General features: G+C 43.6%; 1 protein-coding gene across 1 annotated transcript; it reads right to left on the reverse strand.

Annotated features, from left to right (window-relative positions):
* Positions 1-24,836: 24,836 nt before the first annotated feature.
* LOC308698139 (trace amine-associated receptor 13c-like) lies at positions 24,837-25,820 on the reverse strand (the record flags this gene model as incomplete). Its single annotated transcript, XM_081378044.1, has 1 exon — positions 24,837-25,820. The coding sequence occupies one exon, from the start codon at positions 25,818-25,820 to the stop codon at positions 24,837-24,839; it is 984 nt and encodes a 327-aa protein (XP_081234170.1).
* Between the last annotated feature and the right edge of the window lie 579 nt (positions 25,821-26,399).

Consider the following 26,399-nt stretch of genomic DNA (forward strand, 5'->3'; position numbering starts at 1 on the left):
AAACGTGCTGCGTAACACCAGAATGAACCTCATTGGTTCTTGCTGAAGCTCAAACGTGCTGCGTAACACTAGAATGAACCTCATTGGTTCTTGCTGAAGCTCAAACGTGCTATGTAACACGAGAATGAACCTCATTGGATCTTGCTGAAGCTCAAAAGTGATGCGTAACACGAGAATGAACCTCATTGGTTCTTGCAGAAGCTCAAACGTGCTGCGTAACACGAGAATGAACCTCATTGGTTCTTGCTGAAGCTCAAAAGTGATGCGTAACACGAGAATGAACCTCATTGGTTCTTGCGGAAGCTCAGACATGACGTGTAACATGAGAATGAACCTCATTGGTTCTTGCAGAAGCTCAAACGTGCTGCGTAACACGAGAATGAACCTCATTGGTTCTTGCTGAAGCTCAAAAGTGATGCGTAACACGAGAATGAACCTCATTGGTTCTTGCGGAAGCTCAGACATGACGTGTAACATGAGAATGAACCTCATTGGTTCTTGCAGAAGCTCAAACGTGCTGCGTAACATGAGAACGAACCTCATTGGTTCTTGCTGAAGCTCAAACGTGCTGTGTAACATGAGAACGAACCTCATTGGTTCTTGCAGAAGCTCAAATGTGCTGCGTAACATGAGAACGAACCTCATTGGTTCTTGCAGAAGCTCAAACATGCTGCGTAACATGAGAACGAACCTCATTGGTTCTTGCTGAAGCTCAAACGTGCTGTGTAACATGAGAATGAACCTCATTGGTTCTTGCAGAAGCTCAAACGTGCTGCGTAACATGAGAACGAACCTCATTGGTTCTTGCAGAAGCTCAAATGTGCTGCGTAACATGAGAACGAACCTCATTGGTTCTTGCTGAAGCTCAAACGTGCTGTGTAACATGAGAATGAACCTCATTGGTTCTTGCAGAAGCTCAAACGTGCTGCGTAACATGAGAACGAACCTCATTGGTTCTTGCAGAAGCTCAAACGTGCTGCGTAACATGAGAACGAACCTCATTGGTTCTTGCAGAAGCTCAAATGTGCTGCGTAACATGAGAACGAACCTCATTGGTTCTTGCAGAAGCTCAAACATGCTGCGTAACATGAGAACGAACCTCATTGGTTCTTGCTGAAGCTCAAACGTGCTGTGTAACATGAGAATGAACCTCATTGGTTCTTGCAGAAGCTCAAACGTGCTGCGTAACATGAGAACGAACCTCATTGGTTCTTGCAGAAGCTCAAATGTGCTGCGTAACATGAGAACGAACCTCATTGGTTCTTGCTGAAGCTCAAACGTGCTGTGTAACATGAGAATGAACCTCATTGGTTCTTGCAGAAGCTCAAACGTGCTGCGTAACATGAGAACGAACCTCATTGGTTCTTGCAGAAGCTCAAATGTGCTGCGTAACATGAGAACGAACCTCATTGGTTCTTGCTGAAGCTCAAACGTGCTGCGTAACACCAGAATGAACCTCATTGGTTCTTGCAGAAGGTCAGACATGACGTGTAACATGAGAATGAACCTCATTGGTTCTTGCTGAAGCTCAAACGTGCTGCGTAACACCAGAATGAACCTCATTGGTTCTTGCTGAAGCTCAAACGTGCTGCGTAACACGAGAATGAACCTCATTGGTTCTTGCTGAAGCTCAAACGTGCTACGTAACACGAGAATGAACCTCATTGGATCTTGCTGAAGCTCAAAAGTGATGCGTAACACGAGAATGAACCTCATTGGTTCTTGCAGAAGCTCAAACGTGCTGCGTAACACGAGAATGAACCTCATTGGTTCTTGCTGAAGCTCAAAAGTGATGCGTAACACGAGAATGAACCTCATTGGTTCTTGCAGAAGCTCAGACATGACGTGTAACATGAGAATGAACCTCATTGGTTCTTGCAGAAGCTCAAACGTGCTGCATAACACGAGAATGAATCTCATTGGTTCTTGCTGAAGCTCAAAAGTGATGCGTAACACGAGAATGAACCTCATTGGTTCTTGCGGAAGCTCAGACATGACGTGTAACATGAGAATGAACCTCATTGGTTCTTGCAGAAGCTCAAACGTGCTGCGTAACACGAGAATGAACCTCATTGGTTCTTGCTGAAGCTCAAAAGTGATGCGTAACACGAGAATGAACCTCATTGGTTCTTGCGGAAGCTCAGACATGACGTGTAACATGAGAATGAACCTCATTGGTTCTTGCAGAAGCTCAAACGTGCTGCGTAACATGAGAACGAACCTCATTGGTTCTTGCTGAAGCTCAAACGTGCTGTGTAACATGAGAATGAACCTCATTGGTTCTTGCAGAAGCTCAAACGTGCTGCGTAACATGAGAACGAACCTCATTGGTTCTTGCAGAAGCTCAAATGTGCTGCATAACATGAGAACGAACCTCATTGGTTCTTGCAGAAGCTCAAACATGCTGCGTAACATGAGAACGAACCTCATTGGTTCTTGCTGAAGCTCAAACGTGCTGTGTAACATGAGAATGAACCTCATTGGTTCTTGCAGAAGCTCAAACGTGCTGCGTAACATGAGAACGAACCTCATTGGTTCTTGCAGAAGCTCAAATGTGCTGCGTAACATGAGAACGAACCTCATTGGTTCTTGCTGAAGCTCAAACGTGCTGTGTAACATGAGAATGAACCTCATTGGTTCTTGCAGAAGCTCAAACGTGCTGCGTAACATGAGAACGAACCTCATTGGTTCTTGCAGAAGCTCAAATGTGCTGCGTAACACGGGAATGAACCTCATTGGTTCTTGCTGAAGCTCAAACGTGCTGCGTAACACGAGAATGAACCTCATTGGTTCTTGCTGAAGCTCAAACGTGCTGCGTAACACGAGAATGAACCTCATTGGTTCTTGCAGAAGCTCAAACGTGCTGCGTAACACGAGAATGAACCTCATTGGTTCTTGCTGAAGCTCAAACGTGCTGCGTAACACGAGAATGAACCTCATTGGTTCTTGCTGAAGCTCAAACGTGCTGCGTAACATGAGAACGAACCTCATTGGTTCTTGCAGAAGCTCAAATGTGCTGCGTAACATGAGAACGAACCTCATTGGTTCTTGCTGAAGCTCAAACGTGCTGCGTAACATGAGAACGAACCTCATTGGTTCTTGCAGAAGCTCAAATGTGCTGCGTAACACGGGAATGAACCTCATTGGTTCTTGCTGAAGCTCAAACGTGCTGCGTAACACGAGAATGAACCTCATTGGTTCTTGCAGAAGCTCAAACGTGCTGCGTAACATGAGAATGAACCTCATTGGTTCTTGCAGAAGCTCAAACGTGCTGCGTAACACGAGAATGAACCTCATTGGTTCTTGCTGAAGCTCAAACGTGCTGCGTAACACGAGAATGAACCTCATTGGTTCTTGCTGAAGCTCAAACGTGCTGCGTAACACGAGAACGAACCTCATTTGTTCTTGCAGAAGCTCAAACGTGCTGCGTAACATGAGAATGAACCTCATTGGTTCTTGCTGAAGCTCAAACGTGCTGTGTAACACGAGAATGAACCTCATTGGTTCTTGCAGAAGCTGAATCGTGATGCGTAACACGAGAACAAACCTAATTGGTTCTTGCAGAAGCTCAAACGTGCTGCGTAACACAAAAATGAATCTCATTGGTTCTTGCAGAAGCTGAAACGTGATGCGTAACACGAGAACGAACCTAATTGGTTCTTGCAGAAGCTCAAACGTGATGCGTAACACGAGAATGAACCTCATTGGTTCTTGCAGAAGGTCAGACATGACGTGTAACATGAGAATGAACCTAATTGGTTCTTGCAGAAACTCAAACGTGCTGCGTAACACGAGAATAAACCTCATTGGTTCTTGCTGAAGCTCAAACGTGCTGCGTAACACGAGAATGAACCTCATTGGTTCTTGCGGAGGCTCAGACATGAAGTGTAACATGAGAATGAACCTAATTGGTTCTTGCAGAAACTCAAACGTGCTGCGTAACACGAGAATAAACCTCATTGGTTCTTGCTGAAGCTCAAACGTGCTGCGTAACACGAGAATGAACCTCATTGGTTCTTGCGGAGGCTCAGACATGAAGTGTAACATGAGAATGAACCTCATTGGTTCTTGCTGAAGCTCAAACGTGCTACGTAACATGAGAATGAACCTCACTGGTTCTTGCGGAAGCTCAGACATAACATGTAACATGAGAATGAACCTCATTGGTTCTTGCTGAAGCTCAAACGTGCTACATAACACGAGAATGAACCTCATTGGATCTTGCTGAAGCTCAAAAGTGATGCGTAACACGAGAATGAACCTCATTGGTTCTTGCAGAAGCTCAAACGTGCTGCGTAACACGAGAATGAACCTCATTGGTTCTTGCTGAAGCTCAAAAGTGATGCGTAACACGAGAATGAACCTCATTGGTTCTTGCGGAAGCTCAGACATGACGTGTAACATAAGAATGAACCTCATTGGTTCTTGCAGAAGCTCAAACGTGCTGCGTAATACGAGAATGAACCTCATTGGTTCTTGCAGAAGCTCAAACGTGCTGCGTAACACCAGAATGAACCTCATTGGTTCTTGCAGAAGGTCAGACATGACGTGTAACATGAGAATGAACCTCATTGGTTCTTGCTGAAGCTCAAACGTGCTGCGTAACACCAGAATGAACCTCATTGGTTCTTGCTGAAGCTCAAACGTGCTGCGTAACACTAGAATGAACCTCATTGGTTCTTGCTGAAGCTCAAACGTGCTACGTAACACGAGAATGAACCTCATTGGATCTTGCTGAAGCTCAAAAGTGATGCGTAACACGAGAATGAACCTCATTGGTTCTTGCAGAAGCTCAAACGTGCTGCGTAACACGAGAATGAACCTCATTGGTTCTTGCTGAAGCTCAAAAGTGATGCGTAACACGAGAATGAACCTCATTGGTTCTTGCGGAAGCTCAGACATGACGTGTAACATGAGAATGAACCTCATTGGTTCTTGCAGAAGCTCAAACGTGCTGCATAACACGAGAATGAACCTCATTGGTTCTTGCAGAAGCTCAAAAGTGATGCGTAACACGAGAATGAACCTCATTGGTTCTTGCGGAAGCTCAGACATGACGTGTAACATGAGAATGAACCTCATTGGTTCTTGCAGAAGTTCAAACGTGCTGCGTAACACGAGAATGAACCTCATTGGTTCTTGCTGAAGCTCAAAAGTGATGCGTAACACGAGAATGAACCTCATTGGTTCTTGCGGAAGCTCAGACATGACGTGTAACATGAGAATGAACCTCATTGGTTCTTGCAGAAGCTCAAACGTGCTGCGTAACACCAGAATGAACCTCATTGGTTCTTGCAGAAGGTCAGACATGACGTGTAACATGAGAATGAACCTCATTGGTTCTGGCAGAAACTCAAACGTGCTGCGTAACACGAGAATGAACCTCATTGGCTCTTGCGGAAGCTCAGACATGACGTGTAACATGAGAATGAACCTCATTGGTTCTTGTAGAAGCTCAAACGTGCTGCGTAACACGAGAATGAACCTCACTGGTTCTTGCAGAAGCTCAAACGTGATGCGTAACACGAGAATTAACCTCATTGGTTCTTGCTGAAGCTCAAACGTGCTGCGTAACACGAGAATGAACCTCATTGGCTCTTGCGGAAGCTCAGACATGACGTGTAACATGAGAATGAACCTCATTGGTTCTTGTAGAAGCTCAAACGTGCTGTGTAACATGAGAATGAACCTCATTGGTTCTTGCTGAAGCTCAAACGTGCTGCGTAACACGAGAATGAACCTCACTGGTTCTTGCAGAAGCTCAAACGTGATGCGTAACACGAGAATTAACCTCATTGGTTCATGCGGAAGCTCAGACATGACGTGTAACATGAGAATGAACCTCATTGGTTCTTGCGGAAGCTCAAACGTGCTGCGTAACACGAGAACGAACCTCATTGGTTCTTGCAGAAGCTGAAACGTGCTGCGTAACACAAGAACGAACCTCATTGGTTCTTGCAGAAGCTCAAACGTGCTTCGTAACACGAGAATGAACCTCATTGGTTCTTGCAGAAGCTCAAACGTGCTGTGTAACACGAGAATGAACCTCATTGGTTCTTGCAGAAGCTCAAACGTGCTGCGTAACACGAGAACGAACCCCATTGGTTTTTGCAGAAGCTCAAACGTGCTGCGTAACACAAGAACGAACCTCATTGGTTCTTGCTGAAGCTCAAAAGTGATGCGTAACACGAGAATGAACCTCATTGGTTCTTGCGGAAGCTCAGACATGACGTGTAACATGAGAATGAACCTCATTGGTTCTTGCAGAAGCTCAAACGTGCTGCATAACACGAGAATGAATCTCATTGGTTCTTGCTGAAGCTCAAAAGTGATGCGTAACACGAGAATGAACCTCATTGGTTCTTGCGGAAGCTCAGACATGACGTGTAACATGAGAATGAACCTCATTGGTTCTTGCAGAAGCTCAAACGTGCTGCGTAACACGAGAATGAACCTCATTGGTTCTTGCTGAAGCTCAAAAGTGATGCGTAACACGAGAATGAACCTCATTGGTTCTTGCGGAAGCTCAGACATGACGTGTAACATGAGAATGAACCTCATTGGTTCTTGCAGAAGCTCAAACGTGCTGCGTAACATGAGAACGAACCTCATTGGTTCTTGCTGAAGCTCAAACGTGCTGTGTAACATGAGAATGAACCTCATTGGTTCTTGCAGAAGCTCAAACGTGCTGCGTAACATGAGAACGAACCTCATTGGTTCTTGCAGAAGCTCAAATGTGCTGCGTAACATGAGAACGAACCTCATTGGTTCTTGCAGAAGCTCAAACATGCTGCGTAACATGAGAACGAACCTCATTGGTTCTTGCTGAAGCTCAAACGTGCTGTGTAACATGAGAATGAACCTCATTGGTTCTTGCAGAAGCTCAAACGTGCTGCGTAACATGAGAACGAACCTCATTGGTTCTTGCAGAAGCTCAAATGTGCTGCGTAACATGAGAACGAACCTCATTGGTTCTTGCTGAAGCTCAAACGTGCTGTGTAACATGAGAATGAACCTCATTGGTTCTTGCAGAAGCTCAAACGTGCTGCGTAACATGAGAACGAACCTCATTGGTTCTTGCAGAAGCTCAAATGTGCTGCGTAACACGGGAATGAACCTCATTGGTTCTTGCTGAAGCTCAAACGTGCTGCGTAACACGAGAATGAACCTCATTGGTTCTTGCTGAAGCTCAAACGTGCTGCGTAACATGAGAATGAACCTCATTGGTTCTTGCAGAAGCTCAAACGTGCTGCGTAACACGAGAATGAACCTCATTGGTTCTTGCTGAAGCTCAAACGTGCTGCGTAACACGAGAATGAACCTCATTGGTTCTTGCTGAAGCTCAAACGTGCTGCGTAACATGAGAACGAACCTCATTGGTTCTTGCAGAAGCTCAAATGTGCTGCGTAACATGAGAACGAACCTCATTGGTTCTTGCTGAAGCTCAAACGTGCTGCGTAACATGAGAACGAACCTCATTGGTTCTTGCAGAAGCTCAAATGTGCTGCGTAACACGGGAATGAACCTCATTGGTTCTTGCTGAAGCTCAAACGTGCTGCGTAACACGAGAATGAACCTCATTGGTTCTTGCAGAAGCTCAAACGTGCTGCGTAACATGAGAATGAACCTCATTGGTTCTTGCAGAAGCTCAAACGTGCTGCGTAACACGAGAATGAACCTCATTGGTTCTTGCTGAAGCTCAAACGTGCTGCGTAACACGAGAATGAACCTCATAGGTTCTTGCTGAAGCTCAAACGTGCTGCGTAACACGAGAACGAACCTCATTTGTTCTTGCAGAAGCTCAAACGTGCTGCGTAACATGAGAATGAACCTCATTGGTTCTTGCTGAAGCTCAAACGTGCTGTGTAACACCAGAATGAACCTCATTGGTTCTTGCAGAAGCTGAATCGTGATGCGTAACACGAGAACAAACCTAATTGGTTCTTGCAGAAGCTCAAACGTGCTGCGTAACACAAAAATGAATCTCATTGGTTCTTGCAGAAGCTGAAACGTGATGCGTAACACGAGAACGAACCTAATTGGTTCTTGCAGAAGCTCAAACGTGATGCGTAACACGAGAATGAACCTCATTGGTTCTTGCAGAAGGTCAGACATGACGTGTAACATGAGAATGAACCTAATTGGTTCTTGCAGAAACTCAAACGTGCTGCGTAACACGAGAATAAACCTCATTGGTTCTTGCTGAAGCTCAAACGTGCTGCGTAACACGAGAATGAACCTCATTGGTTCTTGCGGAGGCTCAGACATGAAGTGTAACATGAGAATGAACCTAATTGGTTCTTGCAGAAACTCAAACGTGCTGCGTAACACGAGAATAAACCTCATTGGTTCTTGCTGAAGCTCAAACGTGCTGCGTAACACGAGAATGAACCTCATTGGTTCTTGCGGAGGCTCAGACATGAAGTGTAACATGAGAATGAACCTCATTGGTTCTTGCTGAAGCTCAAACGTGCTACGTAACACGAGAATGAACCTCACTGGTTCTTGCGGAAGCTCAGACATAACATGTAACATGAGAATGAACCTCATTGGTTCTTGCTGAAGCTCAAACGTGCTACATAACACGAGAATGAACCTCATTGGATCTTGCTGAAGCTCAAAAGTGATGCGTAACACGAGAATGAACCTCATTGGTTCTTGCAGAAGCTCAAACGTGCTGCGTAACACGAGAATGAACCTCATTGGTTCTTGCTGAAGCTCAAAAGTGATGCGTAACACGAGAATGAACCTCATTGGTTCTTGCGGAAGCTCAGACATGACGTGTAACATAAGAATGAACCTCATTGGTTCTTGCAGAAGCTCAAACGTGCTGCGTAATACGAGAATGAACCTCATTGGTTCTTGCAGAAGCTCAAACGTGCTGCGTAACACCAGAATGAACCTCATTGGTTCTTGCAGAAGGTCAGACATGACGTGTAACATGAGAATGAACCTCATTGGTTCTTGCTGAAGCTCAAACGTGCTGCGTAACACCAGAATGAACCTCATTGGTTCTTGCTGAAGCTCAAACGTGCTGCGTAACACGAGAATGAACCTCATTGGTTCTTGCTGAAGCTCAAACGTGCTACGTAACACGAGAATGAACCTCATTGGATCTTGCTGAAGCTCAAAAGTGATGCGTAACACGAGAATGAACCTCATTGGTTCTTGCAGAAGCTCAAACGTGCTGCGTAACACGAGAATGAACCTCATTGGTTCTTGCTGAAGCTCAAAAGTGATGCGTAACACGAGAATGAACCTCATTGGTTCTTGCGGAAGCTCAGACATGACGTGTAACATGAGAATGAACCTCATTGGTTCTTGCAGAAGCTCAAACGTGCTGCATAACACGAGAATGAACCTCATTGGTTCTTGCAGAAGCTCAAAAGTGATGCGTAACACGAGAATGAACCTCATTGGTTCTTGCGGAAGCTCAGACATGACGTGTAACATGAGAATGAACCTCATTGGTTCTTGCAGAAGTTCAAACGTGCTGCGTAACACGAGAATGAACCTCATTGGTTCTTGCTGAAGCTCAAAAGTGATGCGTAACACGAGAATGAACCTCATTGGTTCTTGCGGAAGCTCAGACATGACGTGTAACATGAGAATGAACCTCATTGGTTCTTGCAGAAGCTCAAACGTGCTGCGTAACACCAGAATGAACCTCATTGGTTCTTGCAGAAGGTCAGACATGACGTGTAACATGAGAATGAACCTCATTGGTTCTGGCAGAAACTCAAACGTGCTGCGTAACACGAGAATGAACCTCATTGGCTCTTGCGGAAGCTCAGACATGACGTGTAACATGAGAATGAACCTCATTGGTTCTTGTAGAAGCTCAAACGTGCTGCGTAACACGAGAATGAACCTCACTGGTTCTTGCAGAAGCTCAAACGTGATGCGTAACACGAGAATTAACCTCATTGGTTCTTGCTGAAGCTCAAACGTGCTGCGTAACACGAGAATGAACCTCATTGGCTCTTGCGGAAGCTCAGACATGACGTGTAACATGAGAATGAACCTCATTGGTTCTTGTAGAAGCTCAAACGTGCTGTGTAACATGAGAATGAACCTCATTGGTTCTTGCTGAAGCTCAAACGTGCTGCGTAACACGAGAATGAACCTCACTGGTTCTTGCAGAAGCTCAAACGTGATGCGTAACACGAGAATTAACCTCATTGGTTCATGCGGAAGCTCAGACATGACGTGTAACATGAGAATGAACCTCATTGGTTCTTGCGGAAGCTCAAACGTGCTGCGTAACACGAGAACGAACCTCATTGGTTCTTGCAGAAGCTGAAACGTGCTGCGTAACACAAGAACGAACCTCATTGGTTCTTGCAGAAGCTCAAACGTGCTTCGTAACACGAGAATGAACCTCATTGGTTCTTGCAGAAGCTCAAACGTGCTGTGTAACACGAGAATGAACCTCATTGGTTCTTGCAGAAGCTCAAACGTGCTGCGTAACACGAGAACGAACCCCATTGGTTTTTGCAGAAGCTCAAACGTGCTGCGTAACACAAGAACGAACCTCATTGGTTCTTGCTGAAGCTCAAAAGTGATGCGTAACACGAGAATGAACCTCATTGGTTCTTGCGGAAGCTCAGACATGACGTGTAACATGAGAATGAACCTCATTGGTTCTTGCAGAAGCTCAAACGTGCTGCATAACACGAGAATGAATCTCATTGGTTCTTGCTGAAGCTCAAAAGTGATGCGTAACACGAGAATGAACCTCATTGGTTCTTGCGGAAGCTCAGACATGACGTGTAACATGAGAATGAACCTCATTGGTTCTTGCAGAAGCTCAAACGTGCTGCGTAACACGAGAATGAACCTCATTGGTTCTTGCTGAAGCTCAAAAGTGATGCGTAACACGAGAATGAACCTCATTGGTTCTTGCGGAAGCTCAGACATGACGTGTAACATGAGAATGAACCTCATTGGTTCTTGCAGAAGCTCAAACGTGCTGCGTAACATGAGAACGAACCTCATTGGTTCTTGCTGAAGCTCAAACGTGCTGTGTAACATGAGAATGAACCTCATTGGTTCTTGCAGAAGCTCAAACGTGCTGCGTAACATGAGAACGAACCTCATTGGTTCTTGCAGAAGCTCAAATGTGCTGCGTAACATGAGAACGAACCTCATTGGTTCTTGCAGAAGCTCAAACATGCTGCGTAACATGAGAACGAACCTCATTGGTTCTTGCTGAAGCTCAAACGTGCTGTGTAACATGAGAATGAACCTCATTGGTTCTTGCAGAAGCTCAAACGTGCTGCGTAACATGAGAACGAACCTCATTTGTTCTTGCAGAAGCTCAAACGTGCTGCGTAACATGAGAATGAACCTCATTGGTTCTTGCTGAAGCTCAAACGTGCTGTGTAACACCAGAATGAACCTCATTGGTTCTTGCAGAAGCTGAATCGTGATGCGTAACACGAGAACAAACCTAATTGGTTCTTGCAGAAGCTCAAACGTGCTGCGTAACACAAAAATGAATCTCATTGGTTCTTGCAGAAGCTGAAACGTGATGCGTAACACGAGAACGAACCTAATTGGTTCTTGCAGAAGCTCAAACGTGATGCGTAACACGAGAATGAACCTCATTGGTTCTTGCAGAAGGTCAGACATGACGTGTAACATGAGAATGAACCTAATTGGTTCTTGCAGAAACTCAAACGTGCTGCGTAACACGAGAATAAACCTCATTGGTTCTTGCTGAAGCTCAAACGTGCTGCGTAACACGAGAATGAACCTCATTGGTTCTTGCGGAGGCTCAGACATGAAGTGTAACATGAGAATGAACCTAATTGGTTCTTGCAGAAACTCAAACGTGCTGCGTAACACGAGAATAAACCTCATTGGTTCTTGCTGAAGCTCAAACGTGCTGCGTAACACGAGAATGAACCTCATTGGTTCTTGCGGAGGCTCAGACATGAAGTGTAACATGAGAATGAACCTCATTGGTTCTTGCTGAAGCTCAAACGTGCTACGTAACACGAGAATGAACCTCACTGGTTCTTGCGGAAGCTCAGACATAACATGTAACATGAGAATGAACCTCATTGGTTCTTGCTGAAGCTCAAACGTGCTACATAACACGAGAATGAACCTCATTGGATCTTGCTGAAGCTCAAAAGTGATGCGTAACACGAGAATGAACCTCATTGGTTCTTGCAGAAGCTCAAACGTGCTGCGTAACACGAGAATGAACCTCATTGGTTCTTGCTGAAGCTCAAAAGTGATGCGTAACACGAGAATGAACCTCATTGGTTCTTGCGGAAGCTCAGACATGACGTGTAACATAAGAATGAACCTCATTGGTTCTTGCAGAAGCTCAAACGTGCTGCGTAATACGAGAATGAACCTCATTGGTTCTTGCAGAAGCTCAAACGTGCTGCGTAACACCAGAATGAACCTCATTGGTTCTTGCAGAAGGTCAGACATGACGTGTAACATGAGAATGAACCTCATTGGTTCTTGCTGAAGCTCAAACGTGCTGCGTAACACGAGAATGAACCTCATTGGCTCTTGCGGAAGCTCAGACATGACGTGTAACATGAGAATGAACCTCATTGGTTCTTGTAGAAGCTCAAACGTGCTGTGTAACATGAGAATGAACCTCATTGGTTCTTGCTGAAGCTCAAACGTGCTGCGTAACACGAGAATGAACCTCACTGGTTCTTGCAGAAGCTCAAACGTGATGCGTAACACGAGAATTAACCTCATTGGTTCATGCGGAAGCTCAGACATGACGTGTAACATGAGAATGAACCTCATTGGTTCTTGCGGAAGCTCAAACGTGCTGCGTAACACGAGAACGAACCTCATTGGTTCTTGCAGAAGCTGAAACGTGCTGCGTAACACAAGAACGAACCTCATTGGTTCTTGCAGAAGCTCAAACGTGCTTCGTAACACGAGAATGAACCTCATTGGTTCTTGCAGAAGCTCAAACGTGCTGTGTAACACGAGAATGAACCTCATTGGTTCTTGCAGAAGCTCAAACGTGCTGCGTAACACGAGAACGAACCCCATTGGTTTTTGCAGAAGCTCAAACGTGCTGCGTAACACAAGAACGAACCTCATTGGTTCTTGCTGAAGCTCAAAAGTGATGCGTAACACGAGAATGAACCTCATTGGTTCTTGCGGAAGCTCAGACATGACGTGTAACATGAGAATGAACCTCATTGGTTCTTGCAGAAGCTCAAACGTGCTGCATAACACGAGAATGAATCTCATTGGTTCTTGCTGAAGCTCAAAAGTGATGCGTAACACGAGAATGAACCTCATTGGTTCTTGCGGAAGCTCAGACATGACGTGTAACATGAGAATGAACCTCATTGGTTCTTGCAGAAGCTCAAACGTGCTGCGTAACACGAGAATGAACCTCATTGGTTCTTGCTGAAGCTCAAAAGTGATGCGTAACACGAGAATGAACCTCATTGGTTCTTGCGGAAGCTCAGACATGACGTGTAACATGAGAATGAACCTCATTGGTTCTTGCAGAAGCTCAAACGTGCTGCGTAACATGAGAACGAACCTCATTGGTTCTTGCTGAAGCTCAAACGTGCTGTGTAACATGAGAATGAACCTCATTGGTTCTTGCAGAAGCTCAAACGTGCTGCGTAACATGAGAACGAACCTCATTGGTTCTTGCAGAAGCTCAAATGTGCTGCGTAACATGAGAACGAACCTCATTGGTTCTTGCAGAAGCTCAAACATGCTGCGTAACATGAGAACGAACCTCATTGGTTCTTGCTGAAGCTCAAACGTGCTGTGTAACATGAGAATGAACCTCATTGGTTCTTGCAGAAGCTCAAACGTGCTGCGTAACATGAGAACGAACCTCATTTGTTCTTGCAGAAGCTCAAACGTGCTGCGTAACATGAGAATGAACCTCATTGGTTCTTGCTGAAGCTCAAACGTGCTGTGTAACACCAGAATGAACCTCATTGGTTCTTGCAGAAGCTGAATCGTGATGCGTAACACGAGAACAAACCTAATTGGTTCTTGCAGAAGCTCAAACGTGCTGCGTAACACAAAAATGAATCTCATTGGTTCTTGCAGAAGCTGAAACGTGATGCGTAACACGAGAACGAACCTAATTGGTTCTTGCAGAAGCTCAAACGTGATGCGTAACACGAGAATGAACCTCATTGGTTCTTGCAGAAGGTCAGACATGACGTGTAACATGAGAATGAACCTAATTGGTTCTTGCAGAAACTCAAACGTGCTGCGTAACACGAGAATAAACCTCATTGGTTCTTGCTGAAGCTCAAACGTGCTGCGTAACACGAGAATGAACCTCATTGGTTCTTGCGGAGGCTCAGACATGAAGTGTAACATGAGAATGAACCTAATTGGTTCTTGCAGAAACTCAAACGTGCTGCGTAACACGAGAATAAACCTCATTGGTTCTTGCTGAAGCTCAAACGTGCTGCGTAACACGAGAATGAACCTCATTGGTTCTTGCGGAGGCTCAGACATGAAGTGTAACATGAGAATGAACCTCATTGGTTCTTGCTGAAGCTCAAACGTGCTACGTAACACGAGAATGAACCTCACTGGTTCTTGCGGAAGCTCAGACATAACATGTAACATGAGAATGAACCTCATTGGTTCTTGCTGAAGCTCAAACGTGCTACATAACACGAGAATGAACCTCATTGGATCTTGCTGAAGCTCAAAAGTGATGCGTAACACGAGAATGAACCTCATTGGTTCTTGCAGAAGCTCAAACGTGCTGCGTAACACGAGAATGAACCTCATTGGTTCTTGCTGAAGCTCAAAAGTGATGCGTAACACGAGAATGAACCTCATTGGTTCTTGCGGAAGCTCAGACATGACGTGTAACATAAGAATGAACCTCATTGGTTCTTGCAGAAGCTCAAACGTGCTGCGTAATACGAGAATGAACCTCATTGGTTCTTGCAGAAGCTCAAACGTGCTGCGTAACACCAGAATGAACCTCATTGGTTCTTGCAGAAGGTCAGACATGACGTGTAACATGAGAATGAACCTCATTGGTTCTTGCTGAAGCTCAAACGTGCTGCGTAACACCAGAATGAACCTCATTGGTTCTTGCTGAAGCTCAAACGTGCTGCGTAACACGAGAATGAACCTCATTGGTTCTTGCTGAAGCTCAAACGTGCTACGTAACACGAGAATGAACCTCATTGGATCTTGCTGAAGCTCAAAAGTGATGCGTAACACGAGAATGAACCTCATTGGTTCTTGCAGAAGCTCAAACGTGCTGCGTAACACGAGAATGAACCTCATTGGTTCTTGCTGAAGCTCAAAAGTGATGCGTAACACGAGAATGAACCTCATTGGTTCTTGCGGAAGCTCAGACATGACGTGTAACATGAGAATGAACCTCATTGGTTCTTGCAGAAGCTCAAACGTGCTGCATAACACGAGAATGAACCTCATTGGTTCTTGCAGAAGCTCAAAAGTGATGCGTAACACGAGAATGAACCTCATTGGTTCTTGCGGAAGCTCAGACATGACGTGTAACATGAGAATGAACCTCATTGGTTTTTGCAGAAGTTCAAACGTGCTGCGTAACACGAGAATGAACCTCATTGGTTCTTGCTGAAGCTCAAAAGTGATGCGTAACACGAGAATGAACCTCATTGGTTCTTGCGGAAGCTCAGACATGACGTGTAACATGAGAATGAACCTCATTGGTTCTTGCAGAAGCTCAAACGTGCTGCGTAACACCAGAATGAACCTCATTGGTTCTTGCAGAAGGTCAGACATGACGTGTAACATGAGAATGAACCTCATTGGTTCTGGCAGAAACTCAAACGTGCTGCGTAACACGAGAATGAACCTCATTGGCTCTTGCGGAAGCTCAGACATGACGTGTAACATGAGAATGAACCTCATTGGTTCTTGTAGAAGCTCAAACGTGTTGCGTAACACGAGAATGAACCTCACTGGTTCTTGCAGAAGCTCAAACGTGATGCGTAACACGAGAATTAACCTCATTGGTTCTTGCTGAAGCTCAAACGTGCTGCGTAACACGAGAATGAACCTCATTGGCTCTTGCGGAAGCTCAGACATGACGTGTAACATGAGAATGAACCTCATTGGTTCTTGTAGAAGCTCAAACGTGCTGTGTAACATGAGAATGAACCTCATTGGTTCTTGCTGAAGCTCAAACGTGCTGCGTAACACGAGAATGAACCTCACTGGTTCTTGCAGAAGCTCAAACGTGATGCGTAACACGAGAATTAACCTCATTGGTTCATGCGGAAGCTCAGACATGACGTGTAACATGAGAATGAACCTCATTGGTTCTTGCGGAAGCTCAAACGTGCTGCGTAACACGAGAACGAACCTCATTGGTTCTTGCAGAAGCTGAAACGTGCTGCGTAACACAAGAACGAACCTCATTGGTTCTTGCAGAAGCTCAAACGTGCTTCGTAACACGAGAATGAACCTCATTGGTTCTTGCAGAAGCTCAAACGTGCTGTGTAACACGAGAATGAACCTCATTGGTTCTTGCAGAAGCTCAAACGTGCTGCGTAACACGAGAACGAACCCCATTGGTTTTTGCAGAAGCTCAAACGTGCTGCGTAACACAAGAACGAACCTCATTGGTTCTTGCTGAAGCTCAAAAGTGATGCGTAACACGAGAATGAACCTCATTGTTTCTTGCGGAAGCTCAGACATGACGTGTAACATGAGAATGAACCTCATTGGTTCTTGCAGAAGCTCAAACGTGCTGCATAACACGAGAATGAATCTCATTGGTTCTTGCTGAAGCTCAAAAGTGATGCGTAACACGAGAATGAACCTCATTGGTTCTTGCGGAAGCTCAGACATGACGTGTAACATGAGAATGAACCTCATTGGTTCTTGCAGAAGCTCAAACGTGCTGCGTAACACGAGAATGAACCTCATTGGTTCTTGCTGAAGCTCAAAAGTGATGCGTAACACGAGAATGAACCTCATTGGTTCTTGCGGAAGCTCAGACATGACGTGTAACATGAGAATGAACCTCATTGGTTCTTGCAGAAGCTCAAACGTGCTGCGTAACATGAGAACGAACCTCATTGGTTCTTGCTGAAGCTCAAACGTGCTGTGTAACATGAGAATGAACCTCATTGGTTCTTGCAGAAGCTCAAACGTGCTGCGTAACATGAGAACGAACCTCATTGGTTCTTGCAGAAGCTCAAATGTGCTGCGTAACATGAGAACGAACCTCATTGGTTCTTGCAGAAGCTCAAACATGCTGCGTAACATGAGAACGAACCTCATTGGTTCTTGCTGAAGCTCAAACGTGCTGTGTAACATGAGAATGAACCTCATTGGTTCTTGCAGAAGCTCAAACGTGCTGCGTAACATGAGAACGAACCTCATTGGTTCTTGCAGAAGCTCAAATGTGCTGCGTAACATGAGAACGAACCTCATTGGTTCTTACTGAAGCTCAAACGTGCTGTGTAACATGAGAATGAACCTCATTGGTTCTTGCAGAAGCTCAAACGTGCTGCGTAACATGAGAACGAACCTCATTGGTTCTTGCAGAAGCTCAAATGTGCTGCGTAACACGGGAATGAACCTCATTGGTTCTTGCTGAAGCTCAAACGTGCTGCGTAACACGAGAATGAACCTCATTGGTTCTTGCTGAAGCTCAAACGTGCTGCGTAACATGAGAATGAACCTCATTGGTTCTTGCAGAAGCTCAAACGTGCTGCGTAACACGAGAATGAACCTCATTGGTTCTTGCTGAAGCTCAAACGTGCTGCGTAACACGAGAATGAACCTCATTGGTTCTTGCTGAAGCTCAAACGTGCTGCGTAACATGAGAACGAACCTCATTGGTTCTTGCAGAAGCTCAAATGTGCTGCGTAACATGAGAACGAACCTCATTGGTTCTTGCTGAAGCTCAAACGTGCTGCGTAACATGAGAACGAACCTCATTGGTTCTTGCAGAAGCTCAAATGTGCTGCGTAACACGGGAATGAACCTCATTGGTTCTTGCTGAAGCTCAAACGTGCTGCGTAACACGAGAATGAACCTCATTGGTTCTTGCAGAAGCTCAAACGTGCTGCGTAACATGAGAATGAACCTCATTGGTTCTTGCAGAAGCTCAAACGTGCTGCGTAACACGAGAATGAACCTCATTGGTTCTTGCTGAAGCTCAAACGTGCTGCGTAACACGAGAATGAACCTCATTGGTTCTTGCTGAAGCTCAAACGTGCTGCGTAACACGAGAACGAACCTCATTTGTTCTTGCAGAAGCTCAAACGTGCTGCGTAACATGAGAATGAACCTCATTGGTTCTTGCTGAAGCTCAAACGTGCTGTGTAACACGAGAATGAACCTCATTGGTTCTTGCAGAAGCTGAATCGTGATGCGTAACACGAGAACAAACCTAATTGGTTCTTGCAGAAGCTCAAACGTGCTGCGTAACACAAAAATGAATCTCATTGGTTCTTGCAGAAGCTGAAACGTGATGCGTAACACGAGAACGAACCTAATTGGTTCTTGCAGAAGCTCAAACGTGATGCGTAACACGAGAATGAACCTCATTGGTTCTTGCAGAAGGTCAGACATGACGTGTAACATGAGAATGAACCTAATTGGTTCTTGCAGAAACTCAAACGTGCTGCGTAACACGAGAATAAACCTCATTGGTTCTTGCTGAAGCTCAAACGTGCTGCGTAACACGAGAATGAACCTCATTGGTTCTTGCGGAGGCTCAGACATGAAGTGTAACATGAGAATGAACCTCATTGTTTCTTGCTGAAGCTCAAACGTGCTACGTAACACGAGAATGAACCTCACTGGTTCTTGCGGAAGCTCAGACATAACATGTAACATGAGAATGAACCTCATTGGTTCTTGCTGAAGCTCAAACGTGCTACATAACACGAGAATGAACCTCATTGGATCTTGCTGAACCTCAAAAGTGATGCGTAACACGAGAATGAACCTCATTGGTTCTTGCAGAAGCTCAAACGTGCTGCGTAACACGAGAATGAACCTCATTGGTTCTTGCTGAAGCTCAAAAGTGATGCGTAACACGAGAATGAACCTCATTGGTTCTTGCGGAAGCTCAGACATGACGTGTAACATAAGAATGAACCTCATTGGTTCTTGCAGAAGCTCAAACGTGCTGCGTAATACGAGAATGAACCTCATTGGTTCTTGCAGAAGCTCAAACGTGCTGCGTAACACCAGAATGAACCTCATTGGTTCTTGCAGAAGCTCAAACGTGCTGCGTAACACAAGAATGAACCTCATGGGTTCTTGCAGAAGCTCAAACGTGCTGCGTAACACCAGAATGAACCTCATTGGTTCTTGCTGAAGCTCAAACGTGCTGCGTAACACGAGAATGAACCTCATTGGTTCTTGCTGAAGCTCAAACGTGCTACGTAACATGAGAATGAACCTCATTGGATCTTGCTGAAGCTCAAAAGTGATGCGTAACACGAGAATGAACCTCATTGGTTCTTGCAGAAGCTCAAACGTGCTGCGTAACACGAGAATGAACCTCATTGGTTCTTGCTGAAGCTCAAAAGTGATGCGTAACACGAGAATGAACCTCATTGGTTCTTGCGGAAGCTCAGACATGACGTGTAACATGAGAATGAACCTCATTGGTTCTTGCAGAAGCTCAAACGTGCTGCATAACACGAGAATGAACCTCATTGGTTCTTGCTGAAGCTCAAAAGTGATGCGTAACACGAGAATGAACCTCATTGGTTCTTGCGGAAGCTCAGACATGACGTGTAACATGAGAATGAACCTCATTGGTTCTTGCAGAAGTTCAAACGTGCTGCGTAACACGAGAATGAACCTCATTGGTTCTTGCTGAAGCTCAAAAGTGATGCATAACACGAGAATGAACCTCATTGGTTCTTGCGGAAGCTCAGACATGACGTGTAACATGAGAATGAACCTCATTGGTTCTTGCAGAAGCTCAAACGTGCTGCGTAACACCAGAATGAACCTCATTGGTTCTTGCAGAAGGTCAGACATGACGTGTAACATGAGAATGAACCTCATTGGTTCTGGCAGAAACTCAAACGTGCTGCGTAACACGAGAATGAACCTCATTGGCTCTTGCGGAAGCTCAGACATGACGTGTAACATGAGAATGAACCTCATTGGTTCTTGTAGAAGCTCAAACGTGCTGCGTAACACAAGAATGAACCTCACTGGTTCTTGCAGAAGCTCAAACGTGATGCGTAACACGAGAATTAACCTCATTGGTTCTTGCTGAAGCTCAAACGTGCTGCGTAACACGAGAATGAACCTCATTGGCTCTTGCGGAAGCTCAGACATGACGTGTAACATGAGAATGAACCTCATTGGTTCTTGTAGAAGCTCAAACGTGCTGTGTAACATGAGAATGAACCTCATTGGTTCTTGCTGAAGCTCAAACGTGCTGCGTATTACGAGAATGAACCTCACTGGTTCTTGCAGAAGCTCAAACGTGATGCGTAACACGAGAATTAACCTCATTGGTTCATGCGGAAGCTCAGACATGACGTGTAACATGAGAATGAACCTCATTGGTTCTTGCGGAAGCTCAAACGTGCTGCGTAACACGAGAACGAACCTCATTGGTTCTTGCAGAAGCTGAAACGTGCTGCGTAACACAAGAACGAACCTCATTGGTTCTTGCAGAAGCTCAAACGTGCTTCGTAACACGAGAATGAACCTCATTGGTTCTTGCAGAAGCTCAAACGTGCTGTGTAACACGAGAATGAACCTCATTGGTTCTTGCAGAAGCTCAAACGTGCTGCGTAACACGAGAACGAACCCCATTGGTTTTTGCAGAAGCTCAAACGTGCTGCGTAACACAAGAACGAACCTCATTGGTTCTTGCAGAAGCTCAAACGTGCTGCGTAACACAAGAATGAACCTCATTGGTTCTTGCAGAAGCTCAAACGTGCTGAGTAACACAAGAATGAACCTCATTGGTTCTTGCAGAAGCTCAAACGTGCTGAGTAACACAAGAATGAACCTCGTTGGTTCTTGCAGAAGCTCAAACGTGCTGCGTAACACAAGAATGAACCTCATGGGTTCTTGCAGAAGCTCAAACGTGCTGCGTAACACGAGAACGAACCTCATTGGTTTTTGCAGAAGCTCAAACGTGCTGCGTAACACAAAAATGAATCTCATTGGTTCTTGCAGAAGCTCAAACGTGATGCGTAACACAAGAACGAACCTAATTGGTTCTTGCAGAGCTCAAACGTGCTGCGTAACACAAGAACGAACCTCATTGGTTCTTGCAGAAGCTCAAACGTGCTGCGTAACACGAGAATGAACCTCGTTCGCACGTCAAACGTGCTTGAGGTTCCATTTACCAAATCTGATGTGTGCGTTGATGAATGTTTATGTGTGAATAAAAGCCTAAATTCAATCTGTTCATCATATAAAACGATTGAGTGTCTTCAATTTTTTTTGACTAAACTGTGTTTGATTCAAATGGATTCATTTTACAATCTCTTTATGAACTCTTTGAAGCATCAAAGAGGCAGTTGCGTAGACTGCCTAATTGGCTGGTTTATTTGCCTTGTTCTCAGCTGACATGTGGCATTGCTATGGCAATTGACTAAATTTACTTATTTTTGCAGTTGAGTCTGAGGTCACAGGAAACTGTCAGGAGCATGAAGCAAGAACTCAAACGCAGTGGTTCGTGCAACAGTTTATTAGGCACAACAGAAAATCCAATTAACATCCAACGTGTGAAGTGACACACACATGAACAGAAGGCTGGTGTAACAACTCCAGAGCCGTCCGTACAGAAACCTACGGACACAGGCTGTGGAGACCACCTCAGGTGCAATGCCCAAACAGGACATGGAATGAGACTGAGGATAGCGGGCACACGGCCAGCTGAAAGACTCCTCATCTAGGTGTCCTGAGCACAGCAGCGGAAGAAAGTGAAACACAAGATACAAAGATATAAAGACACACAGTACAGGTACAACCGTACATGAACAATAACACGAAATCTACTGACAACAAGGGGCAGGCACAGCAGAGAATATAAGGGAGGAAGGGAAAAAGCGACAGGTGAGGGCAATCAGCTCTTGATCTGCACACACCAGCACTGATGAATCAGCGCTGATTGCCCAGGTCACGAGCTGCAGAAAATTACAGGACAACACAGACAACAGGGAAGCTGATGAAACACCCTGAACCGTGACAGAAACCTCACTGACAGATGTGCAATTATATCTGCAACATAACTGAACACATTTTTTAGCCCAATTTTCCACCGGACAAAATTGTGATTGTTAACTCATGATTTCTGTTCTGTCTGTGTGCACCAATCTTGCACTTCTATCTACTCCTCAACCAGACCACCTAGAGACTTTCGGTTTTCGGCATTATGTTAAGGAAGGTCTAATCTCGGGAACGCACAAAAAAAATCCAGGAAAATATTTACTATCTCTTAGTGTCGTGATCCCATGACGTGAGAAAATTGCGCTAAAACACAAACTGAGTTTTTATTACTTGTTTTTATGCTGTGTAATGACTGAACCACGCAATCATATCTTCATATCAAAGGCACAGACTGATTCAATAATACATGACAATATTTAGAACATGAGTGTGTGCTTGTGTATGTCCTAAAGCCCTCTTTATCTGAATATTATCCTGTTTTGCATTTAAAAATAGAATGTTGGATTCACTTAAAGAAGCTGTAAGTGGTTCCACAAAAGTTGTAAGAACTAAATAAAGAAATGTTTAATTTGGAATGTGAAACTAACTAACTAAGGCACTGTCTTAAATGGCACGCTAAACACTCACAGTCTTTCTTCCTAATCAAATCAAATCAAATCAAATCCAGTCAAAGTCTCTGAAATGAGTCGTCAGTAACACCAGTCTCACTTCCTGCATAAACCTACATATATTTTGAAATAAATTTGCTTAACACCAGTCTATGGTCTTCATTGGCTGCCCGTGAACAAGGTTTAGTTTGACCCTCACTGTAGCTGTTGCTAAGACTGGAAGAGTTTGTTTGGTGTTGTTGACATGTCAAGAAGATTTTATGTGCTACAAAATCCACTTTGTATCCACTTACCAAAGGATGAGGACTCACGATCAAAATGATACTGTAAAACTGATGTCATTGTTACTGTTCGTATCACTGAGTATCAAGTGCTTAGGAAGCCTCCGGAGCTAAAATTCAGATATGGTGATAGGCGTTTTATGTTTAATATTCTGTTATGTTGGAAGTTTGAAAGGTTTTTGTTATGGCTGAGTTTTGGGGGTTTCCATTGTGGGGAAAAGTAGAGCCTGTGATCAGGTTCAGGATTGGCCTAAACAACTTGACTACATATAGCCTTATTTATTATTACTCTGTACAATTTTATTATTACTAATTAAGTTAGTTTAAAAATCTGTGGTTTTAATGATTATATGTATTTTAATTAAAATTCAGCTACACAAAATATTTAAGTGGATTTATTGGTTAATTTAATATTGAGAAATGTTCTCTTTAGACTCAAATGGAATAATGGGTCAAGTGGACCATGTGGGAAAACTCACGGTGTTCCAGATGGCCAGTCCAGCCCTGCATATTGGCCTAAATGATGCTGATATATGAGAGATGTTGATGATTGCATTATGAACAGAGAAAAGATAAGTTAAGTCCCTACAGCCTCTTTGTCGTCATTACTTACATTTAAGTTATAATATTACAGAATTGGTTATTTGAAGTCAATATAGACTAAAAACCTTAATGTCAATACCTAAATAGCGATTTTTTTTAATTATTGTTTTAGTTTTCAATGAATGCTTGTTTAAATATATAATGAAGTACAGAAAGCTACATTTTAATGTTGTTGGTTTACTTAAAAATTAAGTTATGAGTTATGCGCTATAAAAGGGGTTGGCTGCTATACTGTATCTATAAAAAAGGCTTTACATGACGTGAAATTGCAGTCAAATGTCATAAATGGGAAAAGTCATTCACAACCTTCACTTATATTGTCTTTTCAGTCTGTTCGCTTCCAAACTGACAGAAATGTGGCTGTGCAAGGGATCCATTATATTTACATGTTAAATGTGTGGGACAAAATGTACATATTTAGAGGTTTATTTACATTATTAAACTAATACTGAATATAATGTATATTAGTCATCAAAATGCCTGATTTCACCATAACATTTTATTTACTGGAAATGCACTTTTATAATATTTCGAGTGAATGTAATCAGGGAAAATACTATTACATATTGTCAAAATAATAATAATAATAATACAAAAACAATATTACAACAATAAACAACATATAATTTAAAATGTTTATTACGTTAACCTTTTGTAATACACTAAAATAATATAAGAATTACCAGTTTGCAATATCAAGCAGCATAATGAGCTGTTTTTGTACAGCTAAACATAACTTGAAGTGGGTGACACCAGAAGTATTCAAGATACAAATGGCCGCATCTGCTTTTACGTTTAAAATATGAGGTGGATAAGTGTCACTGATTACACACACTGATTACTGATTCAGTGACAGTGTGCAAGCTGTTGTGTCTAACACAATTCTGGATGTTCAGCAAAGCAGAATTATGAGTATGTCTATGCTGGTGTAACCATTGCCTTGAGCATGGGGGACCAGGATCACAATTTCAGTAATTATAAGTAAACAAATATTTATAGGTCTTTCTGTCACTAACACTAATTACACAAGTACATATATTATATTCAATAATTCCTTTTTTTACATAAAATAAGTGAGTTATATGACTCATATTGTTATACAACACTGTCATGATTGAAAACAACATACATGTCTTCACAGTCAGGTTAAAAAAAAAGCCAAATAATTGGTCTTACATTCAACGACTTACTGCACATTCATCAGAGAGGAGTCTTTATTAAACACTTTATATGAGAAAATTAATGTTAGGCTTTTCTGAAACCAGGGGTAAAATAAGGCATAAATGATGGGATTAATGGTGGAGTTCAGTAAGAAAAATATTACAGTAACATCTCTGACAAAAAACACATCAGCTTTACTATAAGAAACCACTAATGAACAAATATAATATGGCAGTAAACACAGGAGAAACACAAAGACCAGAATCCCCAGCAGTTTCGCAGCTTTTCGCTCTGATTTGTCACTGACTCTGTTTTTAGAGGATCCTTTGCTGTTGTGAACCTGAAGGGCTCTTATAGCAGTCACATGTTTCCTAACAATGACAAAAACATGAGTGTATAATATTATGATGAGTGTACATGGCATAAGAAACACAACCAGGAGATCAATGATGGATGAAACCCCATCTACAACAGAAACACATACTCCTGGACACATGACAGTGAAGTTTCCATTAATGAAGAGCAGAGTGAAGTTATAAAGAAGTGAAAACAGCCAGTTAAATAAAGTTGCTATGCAGATCACACTGGGTGAGATTTTCTCTGAGTAAAAAAAAGGAGAATGTAAAGCCAAAAACCGATCGACTGCTATTAGAGCAACAGTGTGAACAGACACGCTTGTTGCTTGAAAATTAACTACTTTAAAGACAGAGCACATCACTGGTCCAGAAATCCAACATGACTCTATGAACCAAGACAAATATAGTGGCATCACAAAAACTCCGGCCAGCAGATCAGACGCAGCTAAAGAGAGGATGAGGGTGTTAGCAGGAGTGTGGAGCTGCTTGAAGTGACTAACAGAGATGATGACCAGCAGGTTTCCACACACGGTCAGAAGAGCCACAGCTGCTGCGGCCACATACAGAATCACATAGACAGAGAAAGAAACAGATCTCTCTGGACAGGAATATTCCTGACAGTCATCAGTTTGGTTCATTGCTGTAAGATTCATTCTAGAAGAAACATCTAACTTCCTTCATATTCCTCCATTGACTTCTTTCACATAAAAAATGAGTAACCACAGATAAAGATCTCTGAAGATGCTATTTGTCTTTCCAACAGCTCTGAACTGCTCCTCACCTACTGTAAACTCAAGTTACTCCTGGAGGCTCCACAATACCAGATAAATATGGGCTACAACCCACGCAGCCTTTTATACACTTGCCATGTTGACTCTTTCCGAGACTGGCAGCATCAAGGGAGAAGAACATACAGCTGGGAGATCAACTGATTCTGTTCATCCAGAAGAAAAGAGCTAGAGTGTCACATAGAACTAAATGTGGATATGAAGCATTTTAAGTGTTCTGCTATTCCAACAAATCTCCGTCTGAACACACAGCTAGTTTTCAAAGGCCTTCATTAGAGGAAGATGATCTCTGACACCAGAATGCTGTAATTACAGCATCAACCAGCAGGGGCTGACCGAGCCACACTAAACAACCAAACCTTCACCTTGAGCTAAACTGGAGGTGGTCAAAATAAAAACACAGAACATCTATAAAGTGGTAGAGGTATGATGTAAATTTGTTGA

Source organism: Scardinius erythrophthalmus, assembly GCF_964197995.2.
Source record: "Scardinius erythrophthalmus genome assembly, chromosome: 11".
In the NCBI taxonomy this organism is placed as follows: domain Eukaryota; kingdom Metazoa; phylum Chordata; class Actinopteri; order Cypriniformes; family Leuciscidae; genus Scardinius; species Scardinius erythrophthalmus.